The following is an 18,042-nucleotide window of genomic DNA, read 5'->3' on the forward strand; positions in this document are numbered from 1 at the left end:
TCAGGAAAGTCAAACAGCGTCTCAGTGCTGAGAATGTACTGCAGCCTAGTCATGCATCGTAGTCATGCATATGGAAAAGCAGGGGGTAATTCTATAGTAAAAGCAACACAGAGAAACATGCAAGTAGCAACTTCTTCTTCAGTAATGCCCCTAATGTTCATCTGGATCCCCAAACCCAAAGATCCAAATGCCATAAACCCCTAGCTTATTTTTAATTGGTGTGTGCAGCTTTAGTGAGTGACCCTGTGCGAAATGAACTGTACATAGACAACTTTCTATGCTCCCTATGAAATGCACAAAAGACAATGTGTTCTACTGAATGCAATCAAACAACAGATTAATGACTGTTTATCTAAAATATGAAGACACCGAGGAAAAAAGGTGGAATGGTGGTTGCTTGATAGAAACACGTAAGGTGTGTCTGTACAGCTACATTTATGAACTTTATGAATGAACGTGGAGTGCAGTGATAAGTCCAAGCGATTTACAGTATTTAGGAGGACTTATATTGCTATCTTTAAATTACTTTCCTCACACTTCCATATAAAAACTCAGGTATATGACTATAACCTTCTACGTTGCTGAGTCACTGAATACAACAAGTAGTCTTTCAAGCTGAGGATTAATTGGTGGCTCTTTTTTTTTAAAATATAGGTATATAGTTACAATGTTTCTCTTAAAAAAAAGTTGTGCTCTTATTGTTTGGCTTTCTATTTCCGCCACTGGTTAGTGTGTGTTGGGTTGTGTGGCAGTAGTTTGCCGCCTTATGGCAACATTAGGACAGTTCCCTGTGCAAACAGTGGTTTCAGTACAGTATGTGGAAACTGCCTTGTTAACATGACAACTCAATAATAAATATCAGTGTATCAGCTGGCTCAGATACTATCTAAGGCCCTTGTTGGGTTTATAGTGACAAAATTCAAAAACAAGTTACAGTTTAAATGTTATGAATAAATGTTAACCTTGTGGATAGAGCTAACATATAAAAGAAGGATGTACCAGTAACTACAAAAGATGCACTGGTGCAAAGCTGGATAACTCAAATACTACTGTTTAGATCCGTCCAATCACGCTTTATACATCAAGTGGGCCAGGGTGGGACCTGAGTATTTTTGATGGCTACAGCAGATAAGATGGCTCAGTATCCTGAGAGTTGAAGGGGGTATACGAAGAGTTTGTAGTTAATGTAGTTAATCTTGTGAATGATAAAGAGGAAGAGGATGTGTGCGTCATCCCTCTTCCTACATGCCACTGTGCTAGCTCGTCACTGGCTGTTGCTCTGAACCTTCCTCCAAACTGTTTTCTCCATCCCGAGACTTTTTCCTCCTCTTGTTACCTAGAAACAGATGAGAACATGTTGTGAAAATGCAGCAGCTCTCATTTTTATAAAGACCAAAAGCATGATACTTGTACTACTTTTAAATTAAACTTGTCACAAACTAATATAACATCAGATGTACAGTACAGCAGAACTACAGCCTCAAATAAATAGATAAAAGTCATTGTGTTATATTGTATGTGATCCAGAATGGCTTAGTTGCATCTGGAGAATGAGCTTTGCAGGAAGCAGCAGGCTGTTGAGAAAGACGTAGCACATCACCTGTTGCTAAGATACACTCGGCACCGTCGCTATGTCTGACAGAAAAGTTGGGGCACATCTGACAGCATGTGTGGGAGTGCTGTCGCATTAGTGTTCATGACAAATGGCTTACTCACTCAATTTACGCAATAGCTTCTTGCCAATGTTCTCCTCAGAGCTGGACAGAGACAAAGAGCTTATGAAGGGAGAGGTGGATGGCTGAGACTCTGTAGGCACATCTGAGGGAGAAAGTTCGAGAGTGAAAGGGAGGGGGGTGCTACGTAGATACACGGCCCACACTAGGTGACAAGTTCTGCAAAAGATTTTGTAGAGTAGCTTTAAACTGAGATTCCTTAACTTGTGACGTAAGTAAAAAAAATGAACACATCCTCCACAGCTTGAAAACCAGGAAATACAGAGCTATATTCACGCTCTGGCCACTTTACTAGGTACACTTAGTACCATGTTGGACCCCCTCTTGCCTTCAGAACTGCCTTAATTCTTTATGGAATGATCATGATTACACCACCCAGTTGCTGCAGATTTGTTGACTCCACATCCACAATATGAATCTCCCATTCCATCACATCCAAATGGACCTCTATTGGATTCAGCTCTATGCTGGCCATTTGGGTACAGTGAACTCACTGTCATGTTCAGTAGAACAGTCTGACATCATTTGAGATTTGTGACATGTCACATTATCCTATAAATGTTGGTACTAAGGGGACCGGCCATTCTCCTCTGAACTCTGACATCAACAAGGCATTTTCTCCCAGAGAATCATCACTCACTGAATGTTTTCTCTTTTTCTGATCATCATTCATGGTTATGTAGGAAAATTCCAGGGGATCAGCAGTTTTTGGCACCAACAACCATGCAACACAAGTCACCTCTCTTCCCAATTCTGATGCTCAGGTTGTCCAGACATTGTCTACATGCCTAATTACTGCTACATGAAAAAATATTTGTGTTAAACAGAAACAGGTGTATCTAATAAAGTGACCAGTGAATGCATCTCTTTACTTATGGAAAAAAACGTTTTCTGGAAAAAAAAAATTTTTCATTTGAAGATGAAAAAATTAAATGTTTGATTGTTGGCTGTATTGAGTGGCACTCACCATCCTCTCCATGACTTTCTGGCCGGTCCTCATGGATATAGGGAATCTCATCCATGCGAAGGAACACGGTATCATTTGGACTTCTCTGCCCATCGGATTTACTGCCTGTAAAATGAAATTAAACAAGTAAACGAGAAGCAGCATATTTGTAACTCTACCTGAAGAGGGAGCTAGAGAGCTTAGTATTATTTAAGTGTTTTGGGGGCCTCCAAGAGGAGGCTGAATATTAAAAATAGTACCCAGTGTAGGATTAAAAGTAAAAAAGAGGACCTACAACTAGCAGAGGAAGTTTAATTCTTACATGGTAATTTAAAGCTGTAGACACTTTTTTTTTGACAACCAGAGTGGAGCCATCTGTCCGTGACATTTCTTAATGGAACTAACAAGCACACAAAAGTGGGTGACGGGCTACACACTGCATAAGACAGATGGTATGTGGGACCCCTTTAAGCTTCGAAACAAGTACAGATTGGTTGATGTCACATTTGAACGACTCCTGTGAGTGAGTCATTTTGAATATTTGCCGTTTGTGAGTCATTCTTTACGTCTGTCAGTGCCCTCCATAAATATGTTGAATGAATCCAATTCAAAGTGTTGAATTTCTGTTTTAAAGCTTTTCTCTGATTTCAAATATGAGGCCCAATGAAATGTTAATGCAAGTAAAAAAAACACCATCATTTCGCATCATTAGAGACAGTAAAAACCTCACAGAGATGGTAAAAGCAACAGTCTGATACATTCTTAAAAAGAGTGAATGCACTGGTAACCTCAGCAACACCAAAAGGCCTAGCTGAAGAACAACTTTACATCATCTAACCAAGTCAAAAACTCTCTCGAGGAGGTTTTGTATCACTGTCAAAGCCTACAATCAAGAGACTTGTTCATGAATGGAAATTCAAGGGTTTACAACAAGGTGCAAAGCATCATTTACATTCCAGAATAGAAAGATCAGATTAGATTTTGCCAAAAAACCTCTAAAAGGGCCTGCACTGTGCTGAAAAAAAAAAAATCACTCGACCAGATGAAAACAAGATGAACTTGTATGGTTATGGTGGGAAGAGAAAAATGTGGAGAAGGAGAGAAAGGGCTCATGATCCAGAACATGCCACACTGTTTATCCGCTCATTATGTGCAAAAGCAACAAAGACTTTCTCCAGGTGAAGAAATTAGATAGTCTTCGACAGCCAAGTCAGTCACCTGATCTCAACTCATCAGTGCGTGATGAATGCAGAATGACCCACAAACAAGCAACAACCAGCTGCAGAAAAGGCCTGGCAGAGAATCTGAAGGGAGCAAACACATTTGGTAACGTTTGGCGTGTTCTAGGCAGCCAAGTTTTTTCATTTTTCAAGTATTAAAAACCTCTTTAAATTTATTTCAGCATGTCCAATTAGTTTTGAACCTCTGAAATTGGGAAAGTGTGTATAAAAATGACTGCAATTCTTAAACAGTTTGCGCACACGTTTTGTAAAACCCCTTGAAGTGAAGTTGAAAGTCTGCAGTTCAATCACATGTTGACTTACAGTCCACTGCAGTGGTGTACAGGGACAGAAGTCTTTGTACTGTATAAAATAAACTATTTGTTCCAAGTTATGTGCTGATTTCACACATGCATACTTATGAAGAAGTAGGGGACGATTAGAGGATGGAATTTTTATTATTATGAGCAGCTGATTTCATTTAATTTCTTAGTTTTGCCATAATTATTTATATAGCTCATCTTCAAATAACAACATGGGGAACATCAAGCTGTGTTTCCACATCACGGGCCATCAGTATGTTTGTTTAAAATAGTTAAATGAATCAATGGTGTTTCTTTAAAATTCTCTATCCCTGCTTTCAGATGCACAAACTTCAATTTGTGCATTTAAAGCTTGTTTTCCTCTTTGAAAGAAAATTTGACCAACACAAGGAAATTCCTCATACTTCAAGTTTAGGTGGTGTAAAAACCTGGTGCTGCCTGAGAAAAATCTCATAATAATGGATTGGATTTATATAGCGCTTTTCAAGGCACCCAAAGCGCTTTACAATGCCACTATTCATTCACTCTCGCATTCATACACTGGTGGAGGCAAGCTACGGTTGTAGCCACAGCTGCCCTGGGGCAGACTGACAGAAGCGAGGCTGCCATTTCGCGCCATCGGCCCCTCTGGCCAGCACCAGTAGGCAAGTAGGGTAAAGTGTCTTGCCCAAGGACACAACGACCAGGACAGAGAGCCCAGGGATCGAACCGGCGACCTTCCGGTTACAGATACGCTTCCCAACCCCCTGAGCCACGGTCGCCTCATGAACAAATTACAGTTTTTAGTTGACTTCTTGTTAAATAAAGGCATCTATATTACTTACGAACAATACGGTTTCTTTCATTGAGCTGCGAGGTGCTGCGAAGGCCACCATGGGGATGGAGATGTGCAAGGCGTGCCAGTCCCAGTCGAGTGTGTGTGTGCGTGAGGGGGAGGGCGATGCTGTGTGAGCGGGCCTCTGGGACCGGAGGCCTCCCTTTGCCATCAGTGTCCACCGCTTCTGGTGTCTGTGGGCTGCTGTCCATCCTGGTGGCCGTTAGGGCGTTGTGGTAGTGGTTTCTGGTGATCTGTGGGCCGCCAAGAAATCTGCCATTATCATCAGCGTTAGATCTGTGTGTGCAGCCACCGTTAAGAGTTGCGCATTTGGCCGAGAGGAAACGTGCACTGTGTTTAAGAAAAGGGAGGCGAGGTGAAGTGAGAGGGCACATGTATCATCTAAGGTTAAGATATTCATGCTTGAAAAGGAGCTCAATTATCCGCAGTGATTAGCGGAAAGAGGCTGTGTGGTGGGAGAGTTAGAGACAGGATGTCTGTGTTCAGTCAGAAACGGGGATCAGGACATATCAAAGGCAAATCCAGCAGCAGCGGAAGCATTTTTGGGAAATTTTAAGATTAAATGGAGGGAGCTTAAAAATTTTCTTCCTTTGTGGTCCCAAGTTTTTCCTTCAGTGCGCAGGAAATTAGAGATTTAATTTAGCCTATAATAACAGTGGTTTTCTTCATATTTTTCTGGGTTATGTGTGTGCAGCCGTCTGTAACCTTGATGATCTGCAGGTCTGTGAGCTGCCGGACTGAGTAGTCTGGTAAATAGACCCCTCCACCTGCAGTGAGCTGACCCACACTGCCTCCGCTCAGTAATGAATCCGACTGGTTCAGGCTGCTGGCCCGGGAGCTATACCTCTGACCTGAACAGAGCAGAAGAAGGAAACATATTTTGAGGTCTGTTTTTTTCTACATACATCATTTGTAAAGGTCAAAATCCTTAACCAGAATAAGCATAAAGAGTTCACACAAACAAGTCCAAGTTATAATGTCTTTTTCTTCTATATACCTCAACAAAATGTTCAATTGTCAGTTAGGAAAAAGTCTTGAGTTATATTTCTAAGCTCATTTTAGCAAATCTCATAACTCTCCTTCAAGTTTTAGTTATTCTTGAGGTACTTTAATTGTAGCTAACATAAATTATATTATTATTATACAATAAAACCATTGCATAATAATGTTTTTTTTAATCTCTTTCCTTCAGTGTTAAAAAGGTCCTCATTTAATGAGCCATTCATATGCAAAACAAATGATGAATAACCAGCAATCTGTCAAGAGAAATTAGGCACGATCTCAACAGTGCATGCCAGTCTTCCACATTTAATCAATCTGCTGTCACTACATTAAAGACACACACTGGCTCAGCTCCTTGGCTTAATCATCTTATTTCAGTGTAGCACAGCAGCCACGGGTAATGTCTTTGTCAGAAAAATAGGCTAAAAAAAGACTTCTAGGACTGATAAAAATTAAAAGCGTCAACAATCGTTCTCATGATGTGATTCGTGTGTAACAACTTAAAAATACAGGCAAAAGTCAAAAACTGAGCCCTTGTGCTGCAACTTTTGCTCACACAGTGGGTGAAGTGGTCCAACAGGACCCTCCATGGTGCTGTATGCTGCACTGGCCACCCTCATCTTTTACCTCATGCTTGGAAAATGAAGTCATATTTGAACCCCAAATGCATTTTAAGTGACTCACTCTCTTGCTTTACAAGAGAGCAGTAAAATTGTATTTGAATAGTAACTGAGCATGCTTTACGGAAGGTCATGCAGGTCCTTTTAATTCATCTACACTGTTTTCTGCCTGTTTTTGTGTTCAGCACTGTCTAGTGTAATAGCGAGAAAAGCTATTTTTGTCAGTTCAATGCAGAGCGATGAGTCGGAAAGAGAGAAAAAAAAACTGTAAAAAGCTGCTCTTTTGAGATGTGATGATTGTGCAGCTGTTTGAGAGAAAATTCTGAAATGTCCTAAGTAGGGATTTTCAGATTTTTAATGAGGCCTCGCAAATAGCTTAAACTCACCCTGAACATCACACGTAAAAAATGTACACACTACCGCCACAAGAAACCAGGGAGAGAAAGCAAAAGACTTGCTCTGCAGTCTTAGCTGGATTTCATATAATCCTGTGCAGGTCATGTCCTTCCACTGGGAAATTCTCTGAAATCTCTTCTTTTAATTACTTACTTCCCACGGCTGCTGCTGCTCAGCAGGCTGACACTATACAGACACAGGGTGGCATTAAGGCAGGAAATACACTTCACCTCCCCCAATGCACTGCATGTTTTCATCATGCGAGATCCTTCAAAATTACTCATCCATATTGCTTCATATTTCCAGTGAATTACCAATAGGCAGTGGTGGGATGACCGCTGGCATGCCATAGTAGGAAAATGCTCCGTTTTCAAACCGAAGAGCCTCTTTTCCTATCTCCACCTCCACCCGTCCCTGCAAGATTAACACAGCCATTTACATGGATTAGGTTTGAGCACTGCGCTAATAATGTGAACAGTCAATTGATTACTCATCTAATGGAGCGTCCCACGCAGGGAAAAATGCACATTCAAATGCAAATTCACTGCCAGAACAATGCTGAGCACACAGATAATTGTTGCTTGCTTCCTAATTCTTATTCAAACCCTTTTTTTTTTTATCAGTTTAGAAGTACCTGCAGGATCAGGATGAAGTAGTCAACAGGTTTGTTTCTCTGGAAGAGGTAGTGTTGAGGAGCGTGCTTGTTCTTGGGGTCGAACTTTAGGTCCTGCACAACGCTGGGATGTTTGATCAGTCGCAGCAAGATCTTTTCTGACAGGTGACACGGCCTGAAGGGCTCCACCTCTGTTGTGAAACAACACAAGTCAAGGGAGAAACACCACGTCCCCTGGCCTTTGTTCTCATGTTATTTGCAAATGCTTAGCATTCAGCTCATGGAGACAAACACACAAATGCTACCTGTAGCCAAAAAACGGTGTGTTGCAAGCAACAGTTGGGCCGAGATCTTCACCTTCAGCTCATTTTCTGCCACTTTGAAGATAGAGAAGTCCTGCTGTTTCCTTTCATGGTTGGACACGCGCCTTTTTGTGCGATTATCAGCTATGAACAGAAACAAATCCGAGAAAGTGCGTAAAAAAATGTAGCATTTTCTCTGATGATTGGTTAGAGAAGCTAAAGAGTTCTAACCTCATTAATTAGGTTTAATTACTTAATGTGCCATATATGCAGAGCGAGGTCATTGTTTTTGTTTGCACTATAATTAATTAGGAACTACTCTGATGTGGCACTAATTAATTGGTGCACTTCTATTTCCAGCATGCTTAGTATATTCATCTAAAGCTGTACAGAGCTGGAGATTATCCAGTGCTGTAACCTCTGACTGATAAATTGGCTTATCCTCTGCAGAGTATTATATATATATATATATATTTATATATTTTTCATTAAATGCATTATTGCTACAATATTATTTCTAGAACAGCTGGGTTCATGAAAAAACTGTATGACAAAGCTCGAAGAGATTAGGTCCCTCGTGCTATATATAAACACACAAACATTATATGCAGACACACAGGTGCACCACTCACAGAAACTGCTTTAGACACTGTATATAATTTCAACTGCAGCACACTTATATTATATCTTGCTGTCTTCTGAGAGCAGGGACTGCTGTGAAAATGTACAGGAGAATAACAAAGGAAACTAAAATTCAGTGAGCGAAAGCAGGTGCAGACTGGACTAGATATGAAATGAAGGGAGCTTTGCATTTGAATTCATTTGAATCCGTGGAGAGTGTTTCCAGCCAATTAAAAAATAAGGGGATTATGGCGATTATCTGAAGAGACTGGGTCATTTAGTCACATTATTTAATTAAGAATTAGGAAGGAGCTGGGAACAACAGGGGAGAGAAGGTGGAACCAATAGCGGGATGAGAAAATAGCAAAGTAGATGGACCACAAAAAACCCCATTCCATTCCAACCCATTCACAATTCATACTACAGCATTATTAGTTGCAGTCCTAATAACTGGTATGGGAATTTATGCTGATTTTCTGGGCATTTTCCAGTGACTGCTGGAGAGCACAAAGCTGAACAAAATGTGACAGCTGCTGCAATAAATTAAGCGAAAATCTTCTCAGTAGGGGAGCTGGAAGCAATAAGATAGCCCTGATGCAGAGCTTCATAAACACTATGTTTATACATACTGTACAGATCTGTCTCATCCACAATCTCAGACTTGATGATCTCCTCTATAACGTCCTCAAGGGTGACGATGCCCATCACTTCATAGAAGGGGTCTCCCTCGCCTTCGCTGTTCACCCGCTGCACCACTGCGAGGTGGGACTTTCCTGCAGTCATCAGAAAAGAGAAGAGGACAGGTTAGAATGTTTTCAAAATGGGAGCTCGGGCTAAAAACTGCTCGTGCAATGTGCTGAGAGGCAAAGTGAGCAGATAAAAATAACTCCAGTCAACAGCCTCCAACTGGCTCTGTGCAGTCAAGATGAAAATCAGCATTAATTCACCAACTAAAAACCTGAGGGATCTATCCCAGAGGTTAAATTGAAAATGACTTCAATGCCAGACTTGCCCTTGTTTGTGTTCTCAGACAAAAAGAAAGTGGACATTGGGGGATTAGTCTCCAGACACTTTGACAGTTGGAAGACTTGGCTTCCTTACGTAAACACAGAGATTACACAATCAGTCTGGGGATGCCTGCATCTGCTGAATAAACTGCCCATGCTGCTGCCGCCTCGGTAAACACTCATGCCCACACGTACACACACCCACAGCACATCTGTACACATCCATGAGCAAACCGAGGGCTCACTGCGACTGTGTTTAGCTGAACGCGACAAGCCTGTCGGACACAATGACGTAGCTCGCCAGCATCATCCTTGCAACAACTCGATAGAGCGAATGTGACAAGAAGTCAACGCCGCAACCAAACTTGAACATACAAGGACAGAAAAGTTAAAAAAAAAAAATTATCAACACAAACAAGTTGCTCTATATTGATATTTTTTTTTATTATCATTATTTTCTGTTCCACTCACTTAAAAATCAGATATGTTGAAATATGCTGAACTCATCAGTCTGTTCTGCTTTCATCAACACGAGTTAGTCTGGTGACCAAATAAGTTACCTAACCAAAATGATGTCACTAGACCACAGGTTCCAACAGACACATGAAAAAGTCTCCAGCCTCACTTTGAATAAAATCTGTGGCTCAAATAAGATGGGCCGATTTAGGGGATCACCGCCAAGGGATAAAATGGATCAAATGCTTTAATCCACTGCAACAAGAGAAAAAAAAATCTGATTGACTGACTGGCAGTCATATCCAAACATGAACCTCTGGGTTGTGAGGGATTGACTGAGATGGTGAGGTTGCACTCACTCAGGTCTATGTCTCTGCAGAGCTCAGGTGAGTCAGTGACGGATTTGCTCTCAGCTGCTGATGTGCCTGGGCACCGCATTACATCATTCATATGTTACATAATACTCTTGCAGAATGACGCACACTTACTCACACACGCAGACACACATGCCCGGAGCAAAACTGGGTCCTCCATGGTTGTCCCTTTTGCAAAACGTTTCTCCTCTACCACTTTCTGTGGCTCTGTCAGTCTATGTTAGAAAACTGTGTTTTAGATTGTGCATGTTTGTACCTATTTCTATCTGCTTATTTAACCACAGCATTAAAGCCAAAATGAGATCTGGAATAAAATATTTCATTTTATGTCTCCGGAGCAGTAATTTTCCTCTACACTGGTGCACAAACAGCTTATGAAAACAGTTGGTTTAAACTGTGTCTACCTTCTGTGGTTTGTTAATTGAGTCTGAGCCTATTTTTTGTAGTGTAGTTGCGGCGTTGACTTCTTGTGACATTCACTCTATTGAGTCGTTGCAGGGATGATGCTGTATTAAAGTGGCTTATTTTCCAAAATATGTGTAATTGAATCTATTCGGTTCTGTTTTTAGATACAAGTCTTTACTTTGTGTGTGTGTGTGTGTGTGTGTGTGTGTGTGTGTGTGTGTGTGTGTGTGTGTGTGTGTGTGTGTGTGTGTGTGTGTGTGTGTGTGTGTGTATATATACACACACACATGATAAATGTATTATAAATCTATATAATGTTGTTTAGAGTTCAACCAAAAGCAATATTAAAAGGAAAAACCTATTATCTTTAATGCATTCTAGTAAAATTTATAATGCAGTGTTTTTATAGGGGTGCTGCTACTATTACTTAAGAATAATATAAGAATAATAACCTTGCCTTTTCCTAATAAAAATCTAATATTTACAGCAGCATAAAACACTGGCTGCAAAAGCCTAAATGTATAAATGGAAGTCTGCTCTGTTCAGGTTTCGTACATCAGCTCAGTCAATTTGATTGCCAAATGCTTTACATTGAGCAGGCTTGCATCAATATACGAGCAACTGTTTGGGAATGTAATCCTCTTATAGTGTACTTTCCAAGGGTTGGATGTTCACAAATAATATGAACGATAACATAATAATTGTCATATTTAAAATCTTTTGCAGCCTGAAGGCTCTGACCCACAAACACAAGAAGGTGCCATGGTAAAGCTTTCCAGGATTTTACTGCAGCCATCTTCAAACGAGCCATACTCATTGTGAAGTCTTACTATTTTTATTCTGGTCTTCAGGAATCAGTTGATTCTGCTTATTGGTAGCTAAGGATATCCCACCTCTTCACCCTGAAAATTTCTTTGTTGTCATGTGTTTAGAATAACCGTCCTGTTGCATGATAAAAATTCACCCTGAGAGTTTTGATGCGTATGATTCAGAGTGAGCAGGCTACTTATCCTGGCCCTTCACCAGCAGAATGAATAAATAGACAGTTATAAATAAAAGCCAGCGTGCCTGTTCATTTGGCAGCCATACACACCCAAGCCATAAGAGCAATACCACTATGCTTGACATATGAGGTGGTATGCTTTGACTCATGAACTGTTTCTTTTTATTCTCTGGTATTTCCTCTTTCATTTGGATAGAGCCTGATGTTTATTTCAACAATCCTTAGGATTTGCTTTCCACGACTCCCCCGGCCTTCCTTTTGTATGTTTTTGTAAAGTGCATTCCATCTTTTTTATTTTAGATGTTTGCAGAATTTTGTATCTCGTGTTGAATTGTCTGGGGTTGTGGTCATTAAGTATTCTCTTTGTTGATGGCTGACAAAGAAAAACATGCCTCTAAAGAACACTGTAGAAAGCATTTTTGAGTTGCTGTGCAATCATAAAGGGGGGTTTTCTTCAGCATGAACATCCACAAGAAAAGCAGCTTCTTTGCTATTGATTTTGGAAAGACTTATATTTGTCTGATAGATTTTTACTTGTTTGATTGCATTATCTTTTCACTTGCTCTGTCACCTTTTTACCAAACAACTTTAAAAAATAAAAAAGATAATTGTAGCTGAGACTGGAGAATCTTTCTATTTCAACTTGAATGTTTATGAGGCCTGAAAAACTGAAAAATGCTAACTGTCTGCATGGCTAAGTTCTCCATTCAACAGTATGTTTGCAGACGATAGTATCTTCCTGGTGACATTTCCATTCTTTACTCTAACACAGACCTCACCTCTGCCCACCAACCATCTCAGTGAGACATCATCACAGCTTCCAGCCAGGCTTCCTGACCAGCAGGAGGCTTTTAGCCATGAAAGCAAAGTCGGAGGGAGGTGAGAGAGGAAGGGAAAGGTTGGAGCTGAATTTTTCATGGTTGCTCTGCAGGGTTGGTTGGCGATGACCTACAGAGTGGAAGGAACTTCAAAGTCACAGTGGGCTGACAATTAAGTGTGCACAAATAATTTAAAGGTGAAACCAGGCTTCACACCCAAGAGAGACACACAAGCGATGCTGACACACATGTGGGTCAAGTGTGAGCTCATGGATCACTTGTGCCAGACCAAAGCTATATTTCATAATCCCAGGCAAGGTGAAGTGTAGTGGACCTCCTGAACTGTAAGTGGCAACATAATTCATTATCTTGCCAAGGCCAGCTGCATTCAGCAGACATGTATTGCCCTTTCTTTGTCTATAAAACAGATTTCCTTGCATAACAGCTGTGGCAGTGTGTCTTTATTTTACAATGTGACACTTTCAGTCGAGGAGTCAGAGGTTTTTGCTACTGAGCGCTAAATCTGAATCATATTTAATGTTATCAAGACTGAACATAGTCCCTAAAGAGAGGCAATGCACTTTTCCTCTATAGTAAACTGATGTTATCACTGCATGTGCGGCAATGCTGTCAATTCACTTATCAGCAAAGATGGCTATCAGAGAAGAGAGAAAGATGAATTCTGGTGTAGGCAAATCGTGCAAAATCCCTTTTTTGATACAGTTTAGCATTTCAAGCATTTTAAGTGAGGAGCCGATAACTGATACTTGCATAGAAATGGGTACCGAGCCTGGGGCCAGATGAAGTTCACAGTGTTGTCATGGGAAGGCGACTTAAATCTCTCTCATCACATAAATTCTTAAGATAACCCTATTATGGTAGCCTCTAAACTCTAGCTGAACCAAACACACTGTGTGACACAGTATCAGATTTCACATATGTCTCTCACTGCTCTGGGGATCAAAGGGCTTTACTGGCAGGCCCACTTTGAGCCAATGGGCTGATGTATACATTGACTTCTGGACTGAAAATGTAGTTCTTAAGTGCACAGTCACTTCAAAGAACATTTAACTCCTAACTGGTGGGAGGTTGCTTTAAAACATATGGCGCCTCACATGCTCAGCTGACTTCTTACTCATAAGTTGTGTAGAGGTCCTAGACAGGACACACAGGGAGATATGAAGACTGCAGAGACCAAACCTCTGATATGATTTAAAGTGAAGTGAGTTACCTCTCTTAAATTCCTCCAGCATCACGTCCAGCTTGGTGTCACTGAAGACGCAGTGCATGGGATGCTTGTAAAACTGAGTAATTGTTTTCAAAGGAGTGCAATCGTCAGGATCCACAAAGGCTAAATCTTTGACAAAAAGGATGTCTACAATGTTGAACCTTTCGTTCTCATAAACAGGGATGCGTGTGAAACCGCTCTGCATCACATCCGACATGGTGCAGAAGTCCAGCGCAGCATCTGAGGACAGCATGTAACAGTCTGACAGCGGTGTCAGCACATCCTCTACGGTCTTGGTCCTAAGCTCCAGGGCTCCCTGGATAATGTTGAGCTCCTCTTTGACCAGGTCGTGGTAGGGGTCTGTGACACGCAGCATGGCCACCAGTTTCTCCCTCGTGTAAAAGTTGCTGATCTCTTGGTGCAGCATAATGTCCAGAATCTTGGAGACCGGGTAGGCGATGGGGAAAAATATCAGCATCAACAGGCGGGTCGCGCACAGGGTCTTGGATGCGATGGCGAGACTGTGCCTGGATGCCACCGAGTGAGGTAAAATCTCGCCAATAAAAAATATCCCCAAAGTGCATGAGGCAGTGGAGAGAGCGGTCATTCCTAAGATCTGGCACATCCACACCACAAAACACGTGTTTGTAAGCACGTTACCCAGCACCACAGTGCAAAGGATGTAGTTGCCATGTTTACGCACTGACTCTATTTTTCGCGCGTATTTCTGTTCTTTCTCTGTGCCGCTGTTCTGCAGGACCCGCAACTCGACCGGGTCCAGAGACAGCATGCTAATATTCAGCCCGCTGCACAGAGCAGACAGCCCCAACAAGAGCACAGAGACTCCTGCCTGCAGCCAAGCATCTGCCTCTGGAGGTCTCTCCACCACCGCCAACCAGAAGTCTTTGGTGCTCAAGTGCTCCCATTTCACTCCATCGAACGCGCACATGGAGTAGTATTTGATCACCTCGTCTCTGCGCAGGTCTTTGGCGAGCAGCTCCACTAAGACTGAGTTATGACTTGAGGTGGATCTGAAGGAACCCAGCAGCTCGATGTCTGAGCTCCGGGCATTCTCCTCTTCGCATGGATTCCCCCTGGACAGAAGCGGACTTTCTGCATCTCCACTGTCCCCACCTGGTTCTTCTATAAACGCGATCCACGGGGCGGCAGGTGCTGCGTCCGGTCTGCCGCTGATGTTCAGGCTGTTGGGATTTTCGGTACCTGGAGAAGCGGAGTAGTAAACCCTCAGCATGAAGCGGGTCCCCTCGATAGCCCTCAGTATCCCGTCCTGCACGGACAGTTCTCCGCTCTGGGTGTCTTCAGGCCGGACGCCGAGCAGCGCCGTTGTCTTGGCCGGCAGGGAGGAGATGGTGACGGTAAGAAAGAGGAGGGAGAGCCGGCGCGGATGCAGGATGCTGCAGAGAGCATCCGCAGCCATCATGCTGAATGAGCCGCTGAAGGACACGGGAGAACTGGGTCACGTGGTCTGCGGATGGGATGGATGGAGCAGCTGGGTAACATGGAGAGAGAGAGAGAGAGAGAGAGAGAGAGAGAGAGCGAGAGAGAGAGAGAGAGAGAGAGAGAGAGAGAGAGAGAGAGAGAGGAATTCAAGTGTGTGTTTGTGAGCTGGCACCTTAAATATAAATGACAAATCCTGACGTAAGCCTCGCTTATTTGCTTTCTGCTGCTTTCTATAAATAGAAAGCAGGAAATGCCCAATCATTTATGATTCATGCGATAGAGCCCCTACAGCTACGCCAGAGGAAGATATTTACTTGCTAAATAGTAGAGATATACAAGCTGAATACAAAAAAGAAACTAAATGAGAAAAACTGGGATGTGTATCAAGTAAGCAAATGAATAGAAAGAAATGCTGCGTTGTGTTGTGTGCCAGTTTGTGCGTTAGTGCAGAGCTCAGACTTCATTATTATTTTTAGTAATTTTTTCATTTACAATTTTAAACTCCCCACTAGATGGCAGCATCGCCACCTGTTTTCGGTGCAGTACAGTTTGAAAAACTGTACTTGTTGCCTTTCAGGATAAACACATAAATGTAATGTGTTTCTAAAATCTCTGTTATAATAGTTTGTGTTTCAGTAACCGCATCCCTTAACAAATTAAAACAAAGTGTCGCTGTATCTAAATCTACTTTAAAAGAACACTCACACATTTCATATATATGTAAATATATATGTATATATTATAGATATCACTTTTAACTTCTATACGCTTTGGAAATATTAGCCTCTGTTTAAAGATTATATGACAAGGAACAACGTTTTACTGACTTTCATGACGTTTAAATGTTGACATGAAGAGGATTGTTCTTGTTTGTTCGTTTGGTATTTTTTGTAAAAACAAACTAAGTTGCAAATAAATAATTACAATCAAGTCCCACAGATCATTATTATTATTACTATCATTATAATTATTATTACTACCATTATTATTTTTATTATTATTATTATTATTATTATTATTATTATTATTATTATTATTATTATTATGTACAGTTCAGTGATCAGCTGGTTCAGATCTAACGCATCTCAGTTCGGTGACCGGTTTGTGGGATTTACGATGCAGAAAACTGAAGGCGCAAAGGGCAAACAGTCATTGCTACACTTTACTCAGACGACAAAAAACAGCAAAACAAGTTATAAAACTGTCACTCCAACTGTCATCCTAGAATGACAGAGAATTTTCCTGATAAAATTACACATTAAATGGTTTGCCAAACAAAACCAAAAAATATATGCGTATAAAAAAATTCGCATCGTTAAGGATTATGCTGATGTATGAATATGTCGACCATATATGTTTTACATGAGATATTTTTCACGATCGATCAAAATAAACGCATTGGAGGCGGTAAAATAAATCTTAAAGAAAGCCAACCATTGAGTCCGCCCAACAAAAGTCGCCGAAAATGCTCTGATGATTCAGTGTATTTGTCTAAACCTAATTCTGCTTAGAAAGTTTTTAAACGTCTCTATGCTCTATTCTTTTATTCAAACACCCTGCTGGATGAATGATATAACTCGTGCTGCTTTTCTGCTGCGGTCAGTAATTTTTTTTCCCCTCACAAAGCAATAATTTCCCATGATTGCAGCAACAGATCTTGATTTTTATACAGCAGCAGTGTCTTTAACATTAAACACAAAACAGACAGAAAAATACTCAGTTTAATTAAAGCTGCGAATCATTTCCTGAACAAACTATTGTAAAGTTTACATTCAAAAGAAGCAACGAGAACATTACCGCACATCATGATTAAACTCTCCCTTCAAATTATTAAATACGAAATTAGAGTAGGTTAGATTTGATCGAAGAACTAGTCTATTGTAATAGTAGCAGACTATTTTCCCTCACTGAATATGTTTAACTGATTTAATATTTTCCTAGAAAGTTTTTCTTCTTCCACTGACAGCTTAGAGTTAACAACATAACTTTATATATAACTTGTGCATTTTTCACTTCTTTTTATACCGGCCCGTGGAGAAGCTGAGAGTGTAAAAAGTCACCGTGCTGTTTTGTTTGGTTTAAATTTGAGTTTCAAATCCAAAAACAACAAACCAAACCGTTTTCAAATTTCAGCAGTACAGTCGATCGGTAGGCCGTAAAGGAGTTTAACATTCACTAAAACAACAGCAAAGAGAAAATATAATAGACAAAAATTTCCTGCGTACTCATCCTCATTATCCATGCCATTTCCTCTTAGAATATTATATGATAGTGCTGTTTCGATAGGCTAAAGGTTCCGTTTTCCTTCTTTTAGAATAAAATATCCTCAAGGGTGAGATAGATGTCCCAAAACGCATTTGAGATCTAATTATATGAAAATGTTAAATATTTTTCCACTGAAAACTAAAACTGTGGTTGAATTGAAAGCGCATGTTAATTATGATGTTATCTGCGCCAACTGACAATATGAAGAAATGCGGAAAATCAGACTTTGTGCTTTTCTGCTGCTCTTGTTGACCGTGGGTCTGCTTCTTCTAACAGGCCGGAGAAAACAGGCTACCACCCCACGGAGAACGTTACGTCAGAGTTTCTGACACTCGTGAGCGACACTAAGAAATATCAGCCCACTTTGTACCAAATAAAATCTTTTAATCTGCTTTGTGGGGAACTTTTGTGTCC

At 40.9% G+C, this 18,042-nt stretch overlaps 1 protein-coding gene across 1 annotated transcript; it reads right to left on the reverse strand.

Moving 5' to 3' along the window:
• Positions 1-131: 131 nt before the first annotated feature.
• On the reverse strand, positions 132-15,439 carry cnnm1 (cyclin and CBS domain divalent metal cation transport mediator 1). The gene is made up of 10 exons (XM_085428135.1): positions 13,906-15,439; positions 9,241-9,384; positions 7,994-8,134; positions 7,710-7,879; positions 7,390-7,489; positions 5,763-5,908; positions 5,047-5,290; positions 2,701-2,805; positions 1,717-1,818; positions 132-1,336 (listed from the first exon to the last, which is right to left on the reverse strand). The coding sequence occupies exons 1-10, from the start codon at positions 15,341-15,343 to the stop codon at positions 1,257-1,259; spliced, it is 2,670 nt and encodes an 889-aa protein (XP_085284261.1). The 5' UTR covers positions 15,344-15,439; the 3' UTR covers positions 132-1,256.
• Positions 15,440-18,042: the final 2,603 nt, after the last annotated feature.

The sequence above is a fragment of the Rhamphochromis longiceps genome, linkage group LG13 (assembly GCF_057381845.1).
Source record: "Rhamphochromis longiceps isolate RC_006_pf linkage group LG13, R_longiceps_female_GT1.1, whole genome shotgun sequence".
Classification (NCBI taxonomy): domain Eukaryota; kingdom Metazoa; phylum Chordata; class Actinopteri; order Cichliformes; family Cichlidae; genus Rhamphochromis; species Rhamphochromis longiceps.